Here is a 21,981-nt window from a genome sequence, read left to right on the forward strand (position 1 = left end):
AGCCAGTCTGACCCTGTTCTGGTGCAGCTTGAGGCCATTCCCTCTTGTCCTATTGCTTGTTCTTGGTTCAAGAGACTCATCCCCCCTCTCTGCACCCTCCTTTCAGGGAGCTGTAGAGGGCCATGAGGTCTCCCCTCAGCCTCCTCTTCTCCAGACTAAACCCTCCCAGTTCCCTCAGCCGCTCCCCATCAGACCTGTGCTCCAGACCCTGCACCAGCTCCGTTGCCCTTCTCTGGACACGCTCGAGTCATTCAATGGCCTTTCTGGGGTGAGGGGCCCAAAACTGAACCCACTCATCGAGGGGCGGCCTCACCAGTGCCGAGCACAGGGGTCAGATCCCTTCCCTGTCCCTGCTGGCCACCCTAGTGCTGATGCAAGTCAAGTACAGAGCAAAGTTACTTGTTACCATCTGAAGACTTTCTGCTATCCCCCCAAGCAGGCTACCTGATGTTTGATAGCTGGATTTTATTCCCTTGTCCTGCCTGGTAACATCTGTAATCTGTTTCCTCTGGGATTACCTTTCTGATGCCAAGTACTTCTCCTGGTGGACTTCCTCACTACCACAGCAATGCTCATTAGGAAGCTAAAGGGAGCATAAAACTTTCATTAGCCTCCTGCAGAGAGATTTCTGTTGGGAAACCATAGTCACATGCCCTGGGAACCAGAGAGCTGCTGAACAGCACAGCCCCACCAGGTCCTCTTGCTCTCCTCTCTCTGAAGGCAGTTTGAGGGAAGAGAGCGATGGCATCACACTGATACAAAGGACAGAACGGAGGTTCAAATCGGTTGGCTCCAAATTCCTGCTCTGCCAGGGATTTCCTAGGTGTACTGATGGCCAGTTATTGAAAACCAAGGTCCTCAAAGGGACACAGGCACATTTTGTGCAAAGAATTTGGTCCACACAGCTCCTTATCTGTCCAAAGGGGAAGGATTGCCTTGCTTCAGCCTTACAGAATTGTGTGAGAAGAAACATGACAACTGCTCCAAAAGGGCTCTACTTTGCAGTGGCAGCAGCCACATGCTAGATATCAGGGGATGCTATTCTAAATTCATCCTCTGGGACCTTCTTAGGACCTGTCTTTGATTTTTCCCTGATTTTACCTTGATGTCCTGAAAGAAAACAAAGATTATGCGACTGCAGGGTTCATCAGTGCCCTATTACCAATAACTATCAAACCCATTTCAGCCAAATCTGACAGAAGAATAACATGTCTCAGCAAGTCTTCTGGCAGGCAAGTAGATACTCACAAGCCCTATTAAGGAAACTGCTGCAGCATGAGCTCATTGTTTGTTAGACACCAGCAGTACCATGCTGGAGCAATCCCTCCACTGCTCCCCAATCCAACTGTTCATGGTGATAATCTCTAATGGTTATTACCTCCTCACTCAGGGAATGCCGTGGTGCCCATTCCTCTACTTTCAAGCTATGGAAAACTGGTGAAGAAGTGGGCCAAGGAACCTGTGTGGCCAGGGGCACGTGGGAGTGTTTTGGTGGTGCTAGCAGGACCCTTGAGTAGCAAACAAGCTGGCTCTGCATAACTTCATTGCTTTCTGATGGCTGGGTCCAGGACAGATACAAGAGTCTCCTTCAAGCTTTAGTGCCAAAAGCACTGGAGTTTGGTAAGGTACAGATCTAGGCTGGACACGGGGCAGGATGGTATTAACCACACCAGGGGCTGCTTTCCCTCCAGGAAATCCCTTCCCTCACCAGAACAGAGCAAAGCTTCCCGTCACTCGGGGCCATGAGAACAGACAGAGACACCAAAGAAATCCAAGGAGGGCTCTGCACTGCCTTGTAATGGTGGCCGAAATCTAGGCCCACCCAAGCCTGGCTTGGGGTCATCACAGCTCCTTGCTTCCTCTAGTATGACAGTCAGAGAGGGACCTGGGATGTTAATCGATTGCCAGCCGGCTGAACAGGAGCCAGCAGTGTGCCCAGGTGGCCAAGAAGGCCAATGGCATCCTGGCTTGTATCAGCAATAGCGTGGGCAGCAGGGACAGGGAAGGGATCTGACCACTGGACTCGGCACTGGTGAGGCTGCACCTCGATGACTGGGTTCAGTTTTGGGCCCCTCACCCCAAAAAGGCCATTGAATGACTCGAGCGTGTCCAGAGAAGGGCAACAGAGCTGGTGCAGGGTCTGGAGCACAGGTCTGATGGGGAGCGGCTGAGGGAACTGGGAGGGTTTAGTCTGGAGAAGAGGAGGCTGAGGGGAGACCTCATGGCCCTCTACAACTCCCTGAAAGGAGGGTGCAGAGAGGGGGGATGAGTCTCTTTAACCAAATAGTAAGCGATAGGACAAGAGGGAATGGCCTCAAGCTGCACCAGGACAGGGTCAGACTGGCTCTTAGGAAGTATTTCTTTGCAGAAGGGGTTGTTGGGTGTTGGAATGGGCTGCCCAGGGCAGGGGGGGAGTCCCCATCCCTGGAGGGGTTGAAGAGTCGGGTTGACCCAGCGCTGAGGGATCTGGTGGAGTTGGGAACGGTCAGTGTGAGGTTAATGGTTGGACTGGAGAGGCTTCAAAGTCTTTTCCAACTGAGATGATTCTGTGATTCTGTGATTCCGTATGCTTGCAACTACAAATGGGCCTGCACTAGAGTCAGGCAGCCAGTGCTTTTCCCCTTTAATAAAAGACCTTAATTATACAGGTACAGTTTCTATGCAGCAGGCCTGCCACTGCTGCAAACTCAGGTCGCTTGTGGAGGGAAGGAGAGGAGGAGGCAGCGGTAGCAGCTGTGTTACCAAGAGGGCACCAGGGGAGAGTGCATCAGACTTAGAAGTGCTTTAAAAAATGCCCTTTCTAGTTCTTTCTCCCCCTCCTCACAGCCAGACCTGTTCACGCTTCCCCACACTGCAAACAAGGGGAGATGCTGTTTGTGTGTGCAACTCCCCTGGTGCTCCTCGCTCATTTATTTCTACATGCACCTTCCTTCTATTGCTTTTCCAAAGCACACCATGCTGAAGAAGTTAAACCCTGCATAAAGCACCAGGCCACTTGTGAACCTCACAGAGGAGCTAACTTTAACCCTGTTTTCAGAAAATCTGTCATGCAACACTTTATTTTCTCTTTAAAACATTCCTTTCTCTCCCCCAGTGCCACCACCTGCATCCATCATGCTTGTGCTCTTCTCTGTTCCTTTACATTTGTCACCTGCCTTTTCTTAGTCCTTAGGAGTCTCTCTTCTGCCCTGTTCCCAGGACTAGAAAAATCCCCTGGCCTAATAATTTTAGCCTTTGTCTTCTCTCCTTCCCCGCACAAAGGCCTTTTGCATTTTCTTAATGTTCACCCCACATGGAGTATTTCCCACAAAGTGGTCCATTAAAGCATCAGCCCATCCTTTCGAAAACACAGCATCAAAACCCAGTCACATGTCAGTGCCTCTGGGTAGCCTGCTCATGGCCCCAGTGGGGCTTACAGATGTTTGTTGCACGTATTTTTACCTACTTTTTATAATTAAAAATGAAGTCTCCTAAGTGGCTTAGATTAATTGTGTGTCTGGCTGGCAGGTATTACTGTGTTTATTCTTGGCACAACCAGCTACTTGCCTTTTTCCTTTAAACCCATTCAGAGTAGATCTTATTAAATGAGATTCAAGATCAGAAGAAAATTTGGTGAGCATCTGAACCCATCTCCAGCGATCATCCCGTAATTCCTGGATTTAAACTGTAGAGGGCAGGGACTGTCTCTTAATGTTCTTCTACAGTCCTGCTCTGATCCCAACAGGAGCCTTTGGATGCGATTGCAATACAAATATTATTGATTGTACTCTCTTGCTGGCTCTTCCCTCCCTTGCTACTTCCCCTGTCCTGCCTATTCCCCTTTCTCTTCCCTGTTCTTTTTTTCCTAGTGTCCCCTGCAGCCCTTACTTGTGTTACACACCCTTAACAACATTAGCTGGATGTTTGATGGATGCCTTCAATATGCTGCCTGTAGCCTTCTTGAGCTGTTTTCCAATTACACATCCCTCTTCTTAATTTCATCCATCAATCTTCTGTTCTCCATTAAAAAATAAACAAACACACACAGAGCTCAAAGCTGAGTATGATAGGGACAAAATGTTTCTTGAACAACTCTTGCTTCACACTGCTTTGCAGACTTCTCAATTGCCAAGACACACCACCATCCATTTAAGCTCATGTGCTGATGCAGGGGGCATTAATCTGCAAAGATTCAGAAGAGAATGAGAGCAGCACACTGGGGGAAGAGCCCAGGCCCAGCCTGGGTGCGTCAGATTGATACTGAAGAGAAGCAAGATCAGGCAGAGGCTCAGAGCATCACCTGTGACTGGTCCCTTCGTCTGCTGTTGACTAATCACCAATAGGGTACAGTTTGTTACAGGCAGGGCAGCTCAGATGTTGGAAGAGGGATAAGGATTCTCAGGCTGGAGGACAACCCAAGCAGCCTCACTGCTCAGATGAAACTTTAAGAGGTCACATAGATGACTTTCTCCCTGAGTTGCAGAGTAGTTTGAAAGGATGTGTTGGGTGAATGGTGAAGAAGTGTGAAAGTTAGGGAGAGGGCCAGCTGACTGGGGGTTATTAGGCTGACATGTGAGTTCAGGTGCCTGTGATTTTCCTATAGCCCTGTCAAAAAGCTGCTCAATTTACATCCCCTTTGATAACTCAGAAACAGGTAGGAACACACAGGCTTTGGTAGTTCTGGTCTGTGGTTTCAGTTCTGCCTTCCACCTGCCTGATCCAGCATGAGAACCGCACCTTTTGAAAAGTCTGCTCTGCAAGAATGATGATTTTCCAACCTCTGGTTCAGGGCAGCCAGCCTGGCTGAGCCAGGCTTACAGGACCCTGAATGTTGGACCAATCCCAGCCCCAGGACTGTACGTCTGTAGTCTGAGACACGGACTCTGAAGATCATTATCTTCCCAGAGGGACAAATTTTACTGTTCAAAATGTCCCCTGGGAACATCCTGCCATCCAGTGTAGAGATTTTCTAGGCAAGCACCCAAAGTAAACTAGTCTCAGCTAATGGAGCCAAAAGCTTCAAGAAACAGCCCCTAATCTTGGTTTGTACCATGTTTGCAAGCCTACTGTTCTGTGCATACCCTGGGAGGACAGAGGCATGGAGAGGGGAGGGGAGAGGGGTGTGAGGGGCAGAACTGGAGCAGGGCTGCCAGCAGGTGCAGATGACTCTTAATTTCACACACCAAACCTCTCAGTGGGGTTTTTGGTTTGTTTTGCCTGCGTTTTGCTGCCTCTCTCCATCAGCCCTGAGCCACCTTGAGAAAGTCCATGCAGATTTCATGAGTTCCCTGATGCCCGGTGTGGGAGATGTGATGCTGAAGGCAGAGCAGGGAGCTTTCAATTATTGATGAGAGCGACCTCTCTTTAAACAAGGAATGCATAATTCATGGCAGCTCCGGTATTTGTGGTGATCAGCAAGGGCTCTGTCTGTGCTTTGCTGAAAACCACAGGAAGCTGCTGTCCCCTCTCCCCCCATTCCCTCGGGCCCATCTGAGCCCTGAGCCGAAACTTCAATATTGTTTAAAATTGAGACACGCCAAGATGCTGCAGCACTTCCCCTCACTGGGCAGTCTCCTGCCTGTTCGAGATGTGCACAATAAAGTGGGAGGACAGATTCAAGGAACCACAGAAGTGGGTGGAATGGGTTATTGCTTTGGGATAAGCAGGGGTGATTACTGTGCAAACACAGCCACAACAGGACATATCTCAGCAGCGAGACTCCTCTGACCCGAGACAGGGCTGATGTAGGACAGAAAGGACAGGGTACATCTAAAGGACAGAGCCTGAGGGTTCACATCCAGCTGTATTTCTTGTGGGGGTGGGAAACAGAAGGGGAGAAGGGAGATTTGGTTTTCTGCTCAATAAGCAGCAATTTCTCCCCTAAACTCTGCTGGAATTGGGTGGCTGAAAAGCAAAGAAAAAAAAAAAAAAAGGAAGAGTATTTTTTTCTAGGAAGGGAAATTTTAATGATGGAACATGGAAGGGAAAGGTTCTTCCCTAAACACACAACTGGGATCTTGACCTCCAAGTAGCATGGGCAATGCAGGTCACTGTGGTCCTGTCTGAAGGTGGAAGGGTGCTCTTCTGCTGCGGGTTTTAATCGTCCCTCTGCCACAGACCTTGTGAATGGCTTGGGGCAAGCAACACCTGCCCTCTGAAGGAGGTGAGCACTTCCCTACTGCTCGTGGGGACTGAGGGCAAGGAAAAATTAACTGAGCCCCCTGGAGAGACAAAAAGCAGAGAACTACAAATAATAAAACAATACGGGGAAGGATGGCCAGGTCTTTCCCCAGGGCAGGAAGGGCAGAGCTACCAGCAGCTGTGGGGTTTCAAGGCTCAGCCCCATCTCTGTCACTCGGTGTGCCGGCTCCTGCGGGGACAACTTCCCCGGGAAGTGAGTCACTTGCAGTGAAATAGCCGCCCTTCCCAAGCCCCCGCGCTTCTTCCTCAGACATAAAGAAAGGCTTCATCCTCTCCCTGCCAGCTCTGATCCCTTCGCCATATGGGACTGCAGTTACTTCAGCCCAGAAACCAGGCTCATCCTCGGGGAACGCGCCATGAAGACCCCTGTCCCTTCACCACTTGTGTGAACTCAAGTCAAGCATCTTCATCTGACCTTGGTTCGTAAACGGCTCAGCGCAATGCCTTGCCTGAGAGCAACCTTATCACAGACGTGTGGCTTGTGTCTGAGCAGCACAGAGCAGGGGAGGGTGATGCAAGGCTTTGTTTCCAAGTTAAAAAAAAAAAAAAAAAAAAAGGCAAAAAAACCCCCATCAGAAAACAAAAAAGAAACATTGATGAAGCTAATGAAATCTGCTGGCTAGGTCCCATGGGAGCCAATACTTTTGAGACAGCGCATGGCTTAGCCTGCCATCCTCAGGTAGATCAAGGGTATCCAGGCACTATCTGGGCTATCAGCAGGAACAGTGATAACCCAGTTCGGATGTAGACTAGACCTTGAACTTGGCTGCAAAGCCCAGCTATGCAGGGAGCCTTCCAGAGCCTGCAAAAGGAGGTCTAAGCCAGGCTATTTTTAATCAGCCCAGATCCAAGCGTCCTTCACGATCGACCCATGCGACCTGTCACTGCCTTCCCATCCTCCTGAGCTTTGGTGGGAGTGCGCTATGACTCAGAGGGACATGGCCCTTCACCCCACCCCAATTTCCCTGTGCTGCAGAGCTGTAATCCAGAGGTGCCAGAAATACCCGGAGAAAGATTGGCAGCTCAGGACCAAACAGAAGCAGGAGGTGCCAGATGTCTCCTGAGAAAGCCAGCTCTCTCCTGAGAGACCACTCTACTTGGAGTTATCCTCTCCTGAAAGGAAAGTCGGGGGCTTATTCAAATGTTGGCTCCTCTCCCCTGCTGCCAAGGTCTGGCAGAACCAAGGTCCTTTTTAGACACTGATGACTGTTACAGAATAATCGTTCCAAACATATCAGAGTGAATCAGCCCAATATCTACATTATCAAAAAAAAAAAACCAACTTTTTTTTTTTCTGAGGGGGCGAAATAATTCTAAGGAAGTAAAACCAATACCGGATTGTTCCAAGGGATCTGTACATTTCATCCAGAGCTTTCCCTACTGAGTTAACAGCTGATGCCTGTTCAGCAGGAGTGGGAGCTGTCATTTTACAGGTTTCTTACAAAAGCAGAAAGGAAAAGCCCATAGTATTTGCTTCCAGAACATTTTCAAAGACAGAGAGGAATTACTTTTTCAGAGAAAAAGGCATTAGGCATTATTTGATGGATAATTGCATTTCACAGGTGCTTGTTTGGGGGAAAAAAAAAAACCACCATGTTGATCACAAGCTCCTTGTAAAGATATGGGGCCCAAAGGCCAATGCTGTTCCTCTGGTAGCAGCCGGGATACAGAAACAGGCTTTGATCTTAGCTATGTGTCAATACGACATCAAATGCAGACCTCCAGAGGAACATACTATAACTAATGCACACTTTCCATTGATTTAGACAGCTTGTTTTCCTCCTACTTTCAAAGGCAACGTTGAAATGCTCTTCCCTGCTGGACTTCCCCGTTACTCCTAGGGAGGGCAAAAGAAACCAAAGGAGAAGCTGCTCTGGCTGAAATCACACTACAAATGAGTGGAACAGCCAATATGCCATTTAAAACACAGCTGAAGATGTCTACTGTCTTTCCAAAAGCTGTGGAAATATTGACATTTTAATGGTTAGACATGTGTGCTGGCACCCTGAAGAATCAGAGTCCAGACTCCTCATTGCATGGAAACAACTGTGGGCAGAGGATGTGTGTACGGGCAACACCCCCCCAGAGTTTTAATATGGGAATGCTGGCTGGACTATGTGATCAATAAAAACATCATGCAAACAGCAAATTTGGACAGAATGTTTCCGTAGATGGCCACTCCATAGATAACATAGAGCAGACATTGGCCAGCACTGATGAGTTGCTACCACATCATGCAGGCGTTGGTTCCGTGAGAAGCAGAAAGAGAAGAAACACCACTATGGTCTCCTTGATGGACATTTTTGCTGTTGCAGCTCTCCGAGAGGTGTGAAATATGCTCGCTCCGTAACTAGCTGAGATGGTCCAAAATGCTAATTCTGATTTCTTCCTCTGAATAAATCATTGGCCCTCATTAGATTTGCCACTTGCTGTGCGGCATCCAAGTGTCATGCAGACCCTTTTAAAAACAAACATAGAATAGAGGAATAAAGTGGCACCTAGAGAACTGTCTTTTGCGATAGATATGTTATGGTCCGCTGCTTGATTTGTACCTTAAATGCCACAGCTGATCTGTATAGTTCGGGCTCAATAAAAAGAAAAACTGGAATGAAAATTAGAGAGTCAGAAGACTACAGTGTTTATTCTCATGCCCTCTGCATGTGAAATGAAAAGGGAGGGAGCAAAGGACAGAAGGGGCAGGAGCGCAGTGCCCAGTGTCCTGCTGAGGCTGTCCTGCTGTCTTTCCATCCTAACAGGGAGGCTGTTGACTCCAGATCAAAGGCAGGCCACATCCAAATTAGGTGCCATCTGAGATCAAGAGACCCACATGGGATTCCCACCTTCTGGGAATACCAGGGAGCAGTCAGTGCAATAGCTGAAATACCTAACTTAGGCACTGGCAGCAGCTGCCAGAAGATAACCCTATGTCATGACAGAAACAAGTTTTTCTTTGTAGAAGAAATACGCAGTGGATACATTGGGATGAACAAACGGAGCTGAGGAGTGGCAAAAGCCAAATGCCCCTTTCTGATAACAATCAGGTCCTACCAGAAAGAAAAGGTGTAGGTTTTGTTTTTTGTTTTTCCATGTCTTGCACTGTTAGAATGGACGAGGCTTTTCTGTTGGGAAGGCAAGGAAGGCTGTGAGGGAATTGAGGGCAGAAAACTCACAGGACAAGAAATAAACTCTGCTCTCTCTCTCTTAAGAGGGCATAAAGCTTGCTCTAGGGCTTGCCTCTATAGGGATTCCTCTCTGCTGTGCTCCTTAATTGCACATGAAAGTAACCTGGACTGAAAGTGGTCTTTGCACGTGGTGTCTATAAACCTTCTCTTGGGAGGGAGGCCAGCCTACGCTGTATTGTACTCGTGGGATTGTCTGTAAATTTGTGTGCTTCAGGCTGCTCAAGACCTGGCTGCAATAAGGGGTTGATGGTAACTTGTCTGGTCTGCTGTCCCTTGAGCTTGGAGAGTGATCTTTGCACAGATACCAGCAAGAAAACACTGGGAGATGCCTCTCTCCAGCTCTTACATCTCTGCACTCAGGGCTGCTGGGGAGTGCTGTCTTTCCTCCCTCCCTCCCTTCCACATGCACGGGCTGCCAGTTGGCCTTGGACAGAACAACTGAGGAACAGATACTTCTGGTTGGAGGGGAAGATTGAACTAGGCTTTTCCTGAACCCTTCTCTGAACTTTGAGAGCCTTTTGAGCTCACTTCAGAGGCAGGTCAGATTGGCCTGGAACATCAGGGCAGACAAAGAGCAGTCTCTCTTTGAAACAAGAAATGGGCTGCTGCTGTAAATCTTAGAGGTGGTTCTGAATCTCTCCTGATTCTGGGGGTGAATCTGGCTCTCGTGTTGGGGATGGGAGAGGAAAGCACCCTCTGGTTATTGAAAAGCTTTCTATGCGTTGGGTTGGTGCATAGTCTCCCCACAGCCAGTGATGCTGGTAAAAGTAGTAGCTGCAGAACTAGACACTGGATCTCTAGAAACCCAGGAATACCGTAAAACAGGGGTCTGATTTGTCCTTGCCAGACAACCAACTCCTGCCCCCCAGAGCACACTTCTGGTTGCTTTTTGCAGTCTTTGTCCTCAGCCAGATTCTGTACATTATGTGACCGGTGAACAGTCTTTTGTCTCTGCAGTAGTCTCCTTCTTCAATTTATTAACTCTCTGTGGCTGCTGGCTATTACCCAAGTTGGGCTAACCTTAGGGTGATGTTATTAAGGCTGATCCTACCTGCTTCCTTCCCAAACTCCTGTCAGCGTGCACACCCCCTGCATCTCTGGCTTGTGCCTGGCATGCTGGTCTTCTGTCAACGGTTGTCTTGCGTGTCCTCAGTGTGACGGACACCTTGGTGTTTCTGGGCCACAGCAGGGCAAGGCCAAAAGCACTTCTCTGGGACGACGTTTGTGGAGGTCAACAAGCCAGGTGAGTCATTCGCAGCTTCCCACATGCACATGTGAACTACTTCCATTCCTTACCAGCTCTGCAAAATATACCTTCAAAGGGCCAGCAACAGTTTCTCAGCAGGGAAAACACCCCAAAACCTCTTGGGGAGGAAGAAGGAAGAAACTGGCTTCCTGGTTCTGCTGCTGTAACTAATTTCTAGGCCGTTTGTGTTTGTCCTGATGCTCAGGTCGGGACCCACTTTGGGGTTAGGAGGGAAATACCTAGTATCAGTTTTTATCTGTCTAATACCTAGTATCAGATTTTATCTGTCTGGTAAGTGTGACGCAGAAGGGAGTAAAAAAGAGCAGAAATCATCCCTACTGACTATTTTACACCAGCATTTAACAGCTACAGGACTTGCTTTGACTTTCAGGGAGCTGCAATCCAAGCGTGGCTTGGCTTGCTGGACTGTGAACAAAACTTGCTGATTGAGCTTATCTACCGCTGAAAGTGAGCAGGTGTTGACAGGAGAGCTGCAAGGGTTCTCTGCAGCACCTCCAGAAGAGGCTCCTAGGCGGGATGAAGTGTGCAGAGATTGTCTAGCAGGCTAATGTGACTGGGAGCGCATGTGGGGAGACTGGTCGTGATACGTGAACAGAACTGGATTTGTTCTCAAGAAGGTGAGAAAAGGAGAACCATGCATGAAGGCTCTTGGTAGTGGTAAGAGCAATTTTTAATTATCCTTTCTCAAAGAATCCTTTTGGATATATTCATCCACAAAAATCTTCTTAGCATAGAGGTCAGCAGTGATGACTGGTTCTTAGCAAAGTGCTTAGCAGCGTCCTGTGCCTCCTCTTGTAATGGAGCTGCAGATGCATATCGAGTAAGAAGAGATTTGTTGTGTTTTCCTTAATGCTCCAAGAATCCTGTTCTTACATGGAAGTTAGAAGCATCACTTCTGATGTAAAGAAAGCTCCTGTTATCATTTGATAACTGTTTGATAACATGATAACATGCTGCTGAGTGCCGTAGGTTTGAGGAAAACAGGAAACGGCACAAGAGTTGCTAACCAGAATGGGAAACACACTGGGATTACTGGAGGAGCTATGGCGAAGCCTATGGGCTGCTACAGTGCAAGAGGTGTTGGTATCCCATGGTGGAGGGCAGACGTGTGAGTGAAGGCAGAGCAGGGGGCTGGATTGGAGAGGACACCTGAAATATGTAGTTGTTGAGAAAACAGAGGCTGCAAGAGGTTGACGGGAGTAGAATGGAGGAGGTGGTTCCAAGGGGAAAAAAAAAAATGGGGTGGGGGTGAAATGCTGGCCAGGCTGAGGTCTGCCACTTGACAGCACTTGCCAAAACACAAATAATTTCTCCTTTCTGAGGATCTGCTGGGGGACACCTCAGCTACCTGGAGAGAAGTCCTATTGCTCCACAGAGATGAGGGAGCTGGCACGCACATCTGAGGGAGGAAAGAAACTTGCTGTGTACCTTGGAGCGGTAGGATTTTCTAGCTTGCCTCTGACTGCCCAGCCCAGCCCTGAGATACAGCTCAGCTGGGCTCGTGTTTGACTTCAGCAGATGCTGCCTGTGCGCTTTGTAGAGGTGCACAGGGATAATCAGGATTTGGTTTCTGTTTGCTTGCTAATTTGAGCCCCTGCTGTGAGATTTGGATGTTTCTGAGGATTCTATATTAGCTTTAATGATTAAAAAATTATTTCAATGCTTAGTGAAGAAGATGCATGATCTATCATTGAAGCCGCTTAGCAACAGGACTCATTAAGAAATGCATTAATACAGAAAGATACCCTTGCCCCAGCGTCCTCTTGGAATGACTATCCACTCATCTAAGCAAGATAAAGGTCTTTGCTGGCCTCCTCCGAGGCCAGAGGATAAAGCACTCAACTGTGAAACAAGATTTCTTGGGGTTTTTTTCTGGCTTCAACATAAGTTGCATAAGTATGTGGATCTGGACAAATCATTTCACCTGCTTCAGTGCCCCTCAGTTCCTCCACAGGTAAGATAAGCACAGTGATGTATAAGCACTCTGGGGAAATGACTTTCAAGTGCCTACTAAGCTCATTAGAGAAAAAACAACCCTTGCAGTGAATAAAAAGCGTCTCAGCCCCTTGACAGTAGCTTTTACTAACCACATGGTTTGCATTGCCCTCCTGAAGCCCGACATACAGTTAGCTAATTACAGGGGTGAAAAAAGATCTTCTCATAGCCCTGTACCCTGATGGTAGCCAAGTAGAGATGTTAAAAACTTGTTATCTGGCTCAAAAGAATTAATTTTAGGCAAAGCCTGGCAAAGTATTTCTGGTTACCCTTTAAGGAGAAAGAGGGCCTGCCAGTTCTGGGACAAGATCTAATTTTGCTCACAGGAACACTGTTAAATACCATGTCTGAGAGGAGGACAGTAATACTTCGTGTGTTATTCCCAGAGTCTTTCATTTTGTTTCTCAGGCAGCACAATTCTCCTTATGAGGAGAAAGTGAAGCGGGGTGGAGAAAGCAGGTATAAAGGGAGACATTTCAGTCCACACTGTAAGAGTTGAAGTGTTCCTGGCTCTTGGGCTTGCATGCAGGACATAGAACTTCATATCTGAATGCACAATCCTTGGGTGGATCTCAGTGTGGGGTGGGGGTAAGGGAAGAGTAGATGAAAGGAAGGTGAGGGAAGAAAAATGGGTGAGGGTGAGATACTAAGGTGTGACTGAAAGTGGTTCCTGAGGGAAAGGGAGGGAACTGGAGAAGAGATGAGGTTAATGAGAATGAGAGAGCAGGAGAAAGGAGGAGAAGGAATGAACAAGGGTGAGGGAGCAGGAGACCAAGTGGGACAGCAAGCAGGAGGCACAGTCAAAGCATCTGAGCTCTCTCTGAGGAGATTGCCTATTTTGCTTCTGCCTCTTTTTGTGTGTGATCTTGCCTTAAAATTGCAGGAATGTGGCAGCACAGCACTGGCGCTCTGATTTATTAATTCCATCCCGTCCCACCAGCCCATAAAACAAAAGCATCTGTGTTTGCTCAAGAGGAGCACATGAAGGGCCTCATTCACGTCAGAGGTGGAGAGGGAAGCTGGCAGATACAGGGAAGTCATCGGCGCCTCCTTCCTTTTCACCTTTGTGTGGATCTGGGCTGGGGGAAGGGCCGTGGGACGGAAGGATCCAGGGGATGTGGTTGGATCAGGAGGGAGAAAGCGAAGATCACCCTGGCTATCCTTGCGGGAGAAAGTGGAGGGGAGGACCCAAGGAACTTACTAGGCTGGACCACCTCCAGTGAGGAACGCATCCCAGCACTGCAGAGAGGGCAAGATCCTTTGCTGCCACTCAGGCTCCAAGGTGGCATTTTGTGCAGTTTTCTCCTGATGAATGGCTATTGCTGTGGTCAGGGCTTTCACAGAGCCCAGCACTGTTGCCTGACCCATAGCTATGGACAAAACCATAACAATAAATTAGATCTGCCAGTCACAGGAGAAATATCCCCTTACAGCTGTCTTGTAGCACGCTTTCAGAATGAGGAAGGCTCAGAGTGAGATGAATATTAACTGTCCTACTTTAACGACTGGGGCATGAAGGGGGAGAGGAGCCAGCAACCTCTACTCCTGCCAGGCAAGGATCAACTGTGCTGTTTCTAGCACAAGGTACAGAGAGATTTTTGTTGGACACCGGGGACCTTCCTAAAACCTCATCTCTATCCCCTAAAGACAGTATCTTTAGGGGCCAGGCTGCCCTGCAATGCTGATGCAAGGGGAGCGTCACCTCAGAGGAAGCAGGGTCTGCAAGCTACTGCTGCATGCCTGGTCCTTGGATTTTCCTCCAAGGTCTCCCACACAAGGACTGCCAAGGAGCAATCCTGCTTTTCTAGCAAAACGCAGTTCCCATGTGCCCTGTACTCCCACACACAAACCCACCGTGAACTTAGAGAAAGAGACAACGTTGCTGCTCTAAAATCTTTTATCCAGAGCTGAGATTGTCTGATTGCTAACCCTGTTCAGCTCCAAGTAATCCCAGCACTTTTCTTGGCTAGAGGTTCGCTGTAATGGGAATAAATGCCCTTGCAACCATTGCCAAAGGGTAACATCCAAAGAATAGGATAATACCATTTTCTTTTGTAATGCAGCATTATTCATAAACCAGCACCACACAAAGTTGCCAGGATGCTGGCAACTATCTATTAAAATCAGCACAGGCAGGGGAAGCAGCAGCGTAAGCACCACTAGACCAGCTCAAATCTCATCAGAACTTAACCTGAACCCACTCCAGCTGACAAAAACCAAACCTCTGAGCACTGAGTGTCAGCACACAGGCTGGAAAGCACATATTTTTTGCTTCTGCATGGAAATGAAAATATATGCCCTAGTGATCTTCACTCGAACACGTCTGTCCCCTTTTGTCCTTTGTCTCATACATTGATCAATGCTGTGGGTTTCAGGAGGTACAAGAAATCCTATACTAAACAATTGTGAGAGGTTGAAGCCTGAAGATTTAGATCTATTTCAAATGGACTGTCCTGTCCAGTGATGAATGATCCACTATCCATCAAAATGTCTCCTCTTTTCCTGAATCCTACACTCAGCACCAGCAGCATCTTGTAGCAGTGAGTTCAGTATGTCACTGTGCATAGCATGGGAAAATAATTTTATCATCAAATTGCTACCTTTTACATTTCCCTGAATGCAATCCAGTTCCTCTACTAACAAAAGCCATGTAGAGAAGCATTCATTCTCCCTCTTCTATGTTGTTGATTGCTTTGTTTTTCACCCCGATGTTCCTCCTCATTTGTCTCCCCGAGCTAACTAGCCCCATCTTAACAAAACTCTCTATGTGCACCAGGCATTAGTGGGATTACCTGGAGGACAGGGATGTGAACAGCAACCAAGATCTAAAGGTCCCTGTGCCAGAGCCATGGATCCCAGTTCTGTGTCACAGCCCTGAGAAGCCATTTCTCCTGAGGAAACTTAGCTCACATTTTACAAATTTGAGGGATTTGTGGAGTGCAATGTTTTTATCTCAGGGAGAAGGATTTCAGACAGCCCCCTGCACTGCGTGGCAGAGGAAGCCAGCAAGGCAGTTGACTGAACACTTGGGAATGTTGGCAAAGTAGATAAAACTGAGCTCTTATGGAAAGACCTTCGAGAGCATTAATGTCACATGAGAGAGTGAGCTAGAAGAGGCTGCAAGTTCTTAATTATGAGCCCGCGCAGCTTAAAACAGTATGAAAGAATAAAGGACCAAGTTTTTATAACTGCGCTGACCACGGGTCAGAGTGCAGTTTGGAGACAGACCCCAGCCTGGAGGAATCAGTGGGGTCTGACCAGTGTCCCCTTCGAAGAGCAGGCTTTAGGCAGTCATGCCTGCACCCGAGAGGAGGGTGCCGATAGCCACAGGTCTGCACTCTGTATTTATTAGTCTCGTATGGTACTGGTAGGTTTTAAATCACAGTCCTGTTCAGGCTGAGCTGCTTCCCAGCAAGTGCTTCTCAGAGATGCAGGGGCCTTTCCTGGGAGACAGCCGATCTGGGGCTGTCTCAGCTCTGACGCTATCAGCTGCAGTGTCTCCCTTGTAAAGCAGGGGTAGTCATCCTGACAAACAGCTCTGTATGTGGGCAGGGAGTGCTCTTAATCATGTATGCGGAGTACTTTGAGATCTCGGGATGGGAAGCGGCTCAGACGAGCATAATGCTTCTTATTAGACAGAAAGGCCAGGAGCAAAAAGGGCAGAGCCATTCTAGACTTCTCCAGGGCCCCACAGGTGTGTGCGACCCGGCTTCCAGCCTGGCTTATTACCACCTTTTTTGGCTCCTTATTTTCTTAGGAACAATTAAATACAAGGAGGAAGTGGACAGATATCATCTTTCCTGTGTACAACCCGCAGAATAATTGCAGAGCTTTCCCAGAGCAATTTTGCATGCTCAGTAAAGGGCATCTTTGGAGCCTATCAAATATCTGATCCCTCGTAGGCATACATATGAAGGCTTGCTGCATATATCAGGAGATCTCTTTATTGCTCCCAAATATTGGGAATAGGAAAGACAACTGAGAGCGCTGAAGAGGAGGAAGAAGAGGCCTTGGAAGAAGCTCCAGGGTGGCTCCTCACGGCTGGGACAGCAACATCACCTCCTGAGGCATCAGTGGGAAGCTGGAGTTGACTGTGCCTGTAGCATCAGCACCCCGAAGGAGAGGGGCAGTGGGGGCCAGAGCTGTGGCAGCACTGAGAAAGAGGTGCGTGTGCAGGGCAGTGCTGCTGGCAGGTGATTAACGTGGTGAAGAGGGGAGGAAAGACATCCAGGGCTACGAATCCACTCCAGGCTCCCGCCAGCAAGCTGCCTGCTAGGTACGACTTTGCTCTCAGACACTAAGCATATCTCCTGGCCTGCTGCTGAAGCAGAGGGAAGTTCCCTGCCAGAAAGCACCTCTACTGATTCTTCACAGGCAAGAAGAAAGGATGCTGGGGGCACAGGAAACACAGCCTTGGGCCATCCAGTACTACCTCGGACACTCTTCAGGGAAGATGCCATTACAGGACAACAAGCACTAGTCACAAAGACATTCCCAAACCATGGAAAGAATGTGAATTTTAAGGGCTGTGGAAGACACTGTGGAAGTATTTTCCTTCCTGCGTACATTTAGCTGCTCTATAGCTCTGTACAGCTCCCTAGGCAACAGTCTTCCCAAATGACACAAAGCCCAGAGGTGCAGGAGCTTCGTTCATTAACAATCCTTGCCATGGGAGCAAGTGTGCTCAGCCCGACTGCTTCACTTTCTATCCCGTGGCTGCTAAGTGTCTTGCAAGTCAGGCTGAGGCCCTTTGCTGTAAAAGTGGCTGCATCTCAGCTGTCCTCTGTGTCAGGTGGTTGAATTGCTTTGGGACTGCAAGGTTGCCTAAATGGTTTATCAATTATTGTACTTATTAGTAGTAGTACTACACTGAAAATGTCAAAGAAGCCAAGAGCTTTTAATTTGACCTCGTCTGGTTCCTGAAATACCCGATACCACACACATCTACCTCTGTACATTAACTGCCCTGGGGAGCCTTAATTCAGTGAAGTCTGAAGTGCCCTGAAAGTGATACTGAAGTCGTTCCCGGGAGGGAAGAAGGGAGGGAGGGACGGGAGAAATCACAGCCACCAGGCTCCTGGCCTCACACCGGGCTAGCACAGCCTGTGCTCGGCCACCAGTGCTGGTGTTTGGTTTGGGTCCCAGGCGTGCTCACTACCAAATAGCTCCCAGGAAACCATGAAGCAGGCACCGACCGACAGCGATCCCGGCCCCCGCGTCCTGCTTCAAGGCCCGGAGAGAAGGGGAAAGGGATTGGCGACGTGCGTGGCTGCAAACAGATGTGACACAGGCTGTCACACACAGCTCTGCCAGTGCATCCCCCCCTCGCACTGTAACCTGGTTACCCGAGACTGATCTCCCTATAACCTCCTACCAAGGTATCTCACTTGGGAGTAACGATGCCCCCCTTCTGTGAGGATTCTGTCCTTCCACCTCTGTGCACTCATCTCCCGACTCGCTGTACCGCCCCGGTTCCTAGCCCTGCCTGAGGCTCTCCTGCAGGGACACCTGGCCGTTTGGTGGTCCAGGGGGGCAAGGCACCAACCTCACCATCCATTTTTCCCTTTTTGCACCAGACGAGATTTAAGCTGGCACAGAGGCGGGTGATCAGGCTCATGCATGAAGCCGCTGCACCCTGCTACGCTCCCTGCATACGTGCTTTGCGCAAGGAGGCCTCTTCTGGGTCCAGGAAAGGAGCTGAAAGCACCTGCAGAGGCTGCATGGTTCACACTCCCCCACTCGCTCGCTGAGCTGGGCAAGCTTCAAGTTGCCGGATGGGTATTTATTGCTTGTCATTACTGCTCTGCTACAGGGATGCTTGGTGCTGCCCTGCTGATCCAAAGACCCCTTCGCCCAAGAACGCATAGAAATTGCCCCTTGACAGGTTTGCCTAAGGAGTTACTGAGGAACTGGCTGCTTCTCTGCAGCACCTGGGGTTTTCTCCCTCTCCTGCAGTAGATGCTGAGTCCACCCCTCCTCTCCTGTTCCCGGGCTGGATGGGCAAGTGGCAGGAGCCCGTGGGCATAAAAAAAAAAAAAAAAAAAGTACTTTCCAACTCACCTAGGAGCATCCACCCCAAACTCTGCTCTGGAGAACCAGCAAGTGTATCCCTCGGCAGACACCCCTGTGCCAGGCAGGGGGGAAAAGGGCAGAGACCTTCCCCAGCCCGCCTGCTCCTGCCCTCTCCCAGTCCGCCCCTCCAGAGCTCCTCACGGGGATGCCCACTCGGGATCCGTTCCCACCGGGGCTGCGTGTGCCTGCATACAAACCCCGTCGCCCCTCTCTACTTCTTCTTCCCCGGTATTTGTCACGAAAAGGTGCAATAAAACCTCTCGGGGGTTAGCGGCGTGCCCGGGACCCGCGTTTTGGGTAACCTGGTCGGAGCCCCCGGCGGCTGCTGCAGCCACGGTTGGGACCAGACACCAAGACCGGAGGCATCTCCCCACAGCTGGAAAATTCCACTCTGGGAGTGGGATGTTGCTCCTCTGGAAGGTGCCCGGGTTGGATGGGGGGGGGGGGGGAGGGGGGGGTGCGCAAGGACAGGGGCTCCCCGTGAAGCGCGGCGCCGGTTCGGGCGCTGAGCACGGCTGAAGTTTGGGGTGCCGATCGCTGGCCGGGGGTACCCCTCCCACGCCAAGCGCTGGGCACCCGGGGGACCGCAAGGTCACCCCTCAGCATCCCCATCTCCCCCCGAAAAACGCCAGTGCCCGAGCGCGGGAGAGGATCGGGGAGGGGGGGGCTCCCGCTTACCTGGCGAGATGCGCCGGTCACGGCGGAGATGCCGGGGCGCCGGGCGCGGAGCGGCTCCGCGCCGGGGGCTGCCGGGGAAGCATCGCCCGTCGCCGGGCGCAGGCGGGTCCCCGCTCCCTGCCGCACCGGACCGGGACCGGGACCGGGACCGGCCCGTCGGCGCAGCCGGCGGATGGCAGCGCCCGCCTTCAGACGGCGCCCGCGCTGCGGCTACGCGCGGCGCGGAGCCGATTTAAGGCCACCCCGTGCCGGGGGTGGGGGGAGCGCCTAGGGCCGCCCGCAACCGGCTCCTGCGCGCCGCGCATCCCGCGGGGCCACCTTAAACGGGGAAGGGGCGAGTGCGGAGCGGGAGAGGGGGGGCGGCCACCCGGGACGGGCGGGGGGGAGGAGGCGAGCGGGACCCGGCGCTGCCCCCGCCGCCCAACGCGGGGCGGGAGCGGGGCCCCTGGTCTCGAAGGGGGCGGTTTCGCTTTCCCGGGCCCTGCCGGTGCTCTCCCCGCTGAAGGCGAGGGGGTGGGATTTTTTTTTTTTTTTTTGTCCGTCCCGAGGGGCTCGTTTTGCTGCCGGCCGGGTGCTGGGCTGGTTTCCCGCTCCCCACCGAGGTTGCTCCAAGGAGGAGCCACCTGCCATCCCAGAATCACAGAATCATCTCGGTTGGAAAAGACCTTGAAGATCCTCCAGTCCAACCATTAACCTCACACTGACCGTTCCCGACTCCACCAGATCCCTCAGCGCTGGGTCAACCCGACTCTTCAACCCCTCCAGGGATGGGGACTCCCCCCTGCCCTGGGCAGCCCATTCCAACGCCCAACAACACCTTCTGCAAAGAAATACTTCCTAATCCTTCCATCACTACAGACTCTGAGGGCTGTGGACCACAGGACTTCTGGGCATTGGTCTTCCCACTTGCTGGTTGATGCCTCGCATCGCTGCTGTGTGCCTCAGTTTCCCTTCTAGCTCTGGGGTAGGCACGGAGAGTTGGTACAACCACTTCCCAGGGCAGCAGCCGCTGAGTGCTTTCTTGCTTTGGCCACATGAGCAACCACAGCCAACGCTTTGGCCGGCAACCTCTGCCTGGGAGCAAATTATGTGGCAGCAAAGACAAGCCCACTTCATTTTTTCCCTGCCTGCCTCCCTTACAAGCTGTGTCTCTCAGCCACAAAGTCACCGCTGTGCTGCTTGAAGGGGGGGGAGGGGAGTGAAGTAAATCTTCAGCCCCTCACCTGGGGCTGAATGCGCAGAGGGCAGGAGAATTGAGGGCTGTCACACCTCAGCCCTGCTCTAAGTAACTTCTTTCCAGCCTTCTCCTCACATTGGGCAGGGCAGCACACATCTGTCCCCCACTTACCTTGCTGAGGCTTCGTGGCTGCCACATCCCAGGAGTTCCTCCTGAAGAAGTTGCCACAGCTTTCAGCGAACCATGAGACACAGAAGGTAGCACATTCCTGTCTCAGCTAGGGACTCGTTAATCACGTTTGGCTTCAGGTAACAAAGCTCCTGCTGTGGGATGCACTAAGCAGGGCAAAATGCTTTGAGATCCTTGACTGGGATTGGAGAAGAACAAGAGAAGTCTCTCTTCTCAGGTTAGCTGGCAGGTCTTGGCCACATTTCTGGAGGAGATGTTGCTGAAAACACCTCAGAAAGACATCAAGTGACATTTTACAGCCCAAATGACATTTACAAAGTGCAACACGGAGGCAAACCCTACACGGGCAAAGCAGCAGGAGTGTGCATGTCCGTGCCTTGGCTCACCTGCTCCTCCCCTTGCCAAAGGGATGCTCCCAGCTGGACGTGTTCAGTGCCCAGCAGGACCTACTGCCACGCCCATTGCTGCCATGCTCAGAGCTGTGCAGACCCACTGGCTGCATCCTCATGCACCTCTCCCTTGGCCAGAATGGGGCACGAATTGCCACTGTCCGCCAGCAAGTGTGTCAGGGGCTGGCACTATCCTGCCCTGGCATCTCAGGCTGCCCTAACTGGGAGGAAGCCAGCAATCCATCTGTCCATCGGTCCATCCACCCATCCATCCATCCATCCATCCATCCATCCACCCACCCGTCCATCCATTCATCCATCCATCCATCCATCCATCCATCCATCCATCCACCCACCCGTCCATCCATTCATCCATCCATCCATCCATCCATCCATCCATCCATCCATCCATTCATCTGTCCATCCAACCATCCACCCAGCCATCCTCAGTGTTGGAGGCATAAAGTCCCCGGATTGTACGGTCAGCCCAGAAGAACCCTGTGTGCTCAGGGCTGAAAGCCAGCATGTGGGTGTCAGGAAATGGTAAGATGTTTCCCCACAGATGGCTCAGCAGAAGCCTGAGTTACTCCTGCACTACAAGCAGAAGCATTACCCTGTTCCAAGAATTAGCTAACTGGAGTGCTCTGGCTCTGCGGCACCTTGATTTTAAGTAAGGCTGCACCAAAGGATTTGCTTGCCTACCCATGCAAGACATTGAGTCTCTCAGCATCCTCCCGGGACAGGACAGAGACTTCATCCTCCTTCTGTAGCTGGGGAAAGGACTTGTGAAGGAGATAAGGAGGAGGAAGAGATCAGATCCAAGGCTGCTGCTAACTCTGTAAACCCGTACAA

General features: G+C 50.6%; 1 protein-coding gene across 5 annotated transcripts in view; it reads right to left on the reverse strand.

The window, feature by feature from the left end:
- LOC141956546 (galactosylgalactosylxylosylprotein 3-beta-glucuronosyltransferase 1-like) overlaps nt 1-20,793 on the reverse strand; it is a 33,111-nt gene extending 12,318 nt beyond the window's left edge. The window contains exon 1 of one of the 5 annotated variants that reach the window (XM_074897402.1): nt 20,723-20,793. Coding sequence is in view for 2 of the 5 variants with exons in the window: in XM_074897383.1 (XP_074753484.1) it covers nt 20,723-20,749 (27 nt within the window). In the remaining 3 variants the exon portion in view is untranslated. Of the gene's footprint in view, nt 1-19,374; nt 19,802-20,722 lie in introns of those variants that run through there. The other 4 variants (XM_074897383.1, XM_074897374.1, XM_074897414.1 and 1 more) reach the window with 4 other exon arrangements.
- Nucleotides 20,794-21,981: the final 1,188 nt, after the last annotated feature.

The sequence above is a fragment of the Athene noctua genome, chromosome 1 (assembly GCF_965140245.1).
Source record: "Athene noctua chromosome 1, bAthNoc1.hap1.1, whole genome shotgun sequence".
Classification (NCBI taxonomy): Eukaryota; Metazoa; Chordata; class Aves; order Strigiformes; family Strigidae; genus Athene; species Athene noctua.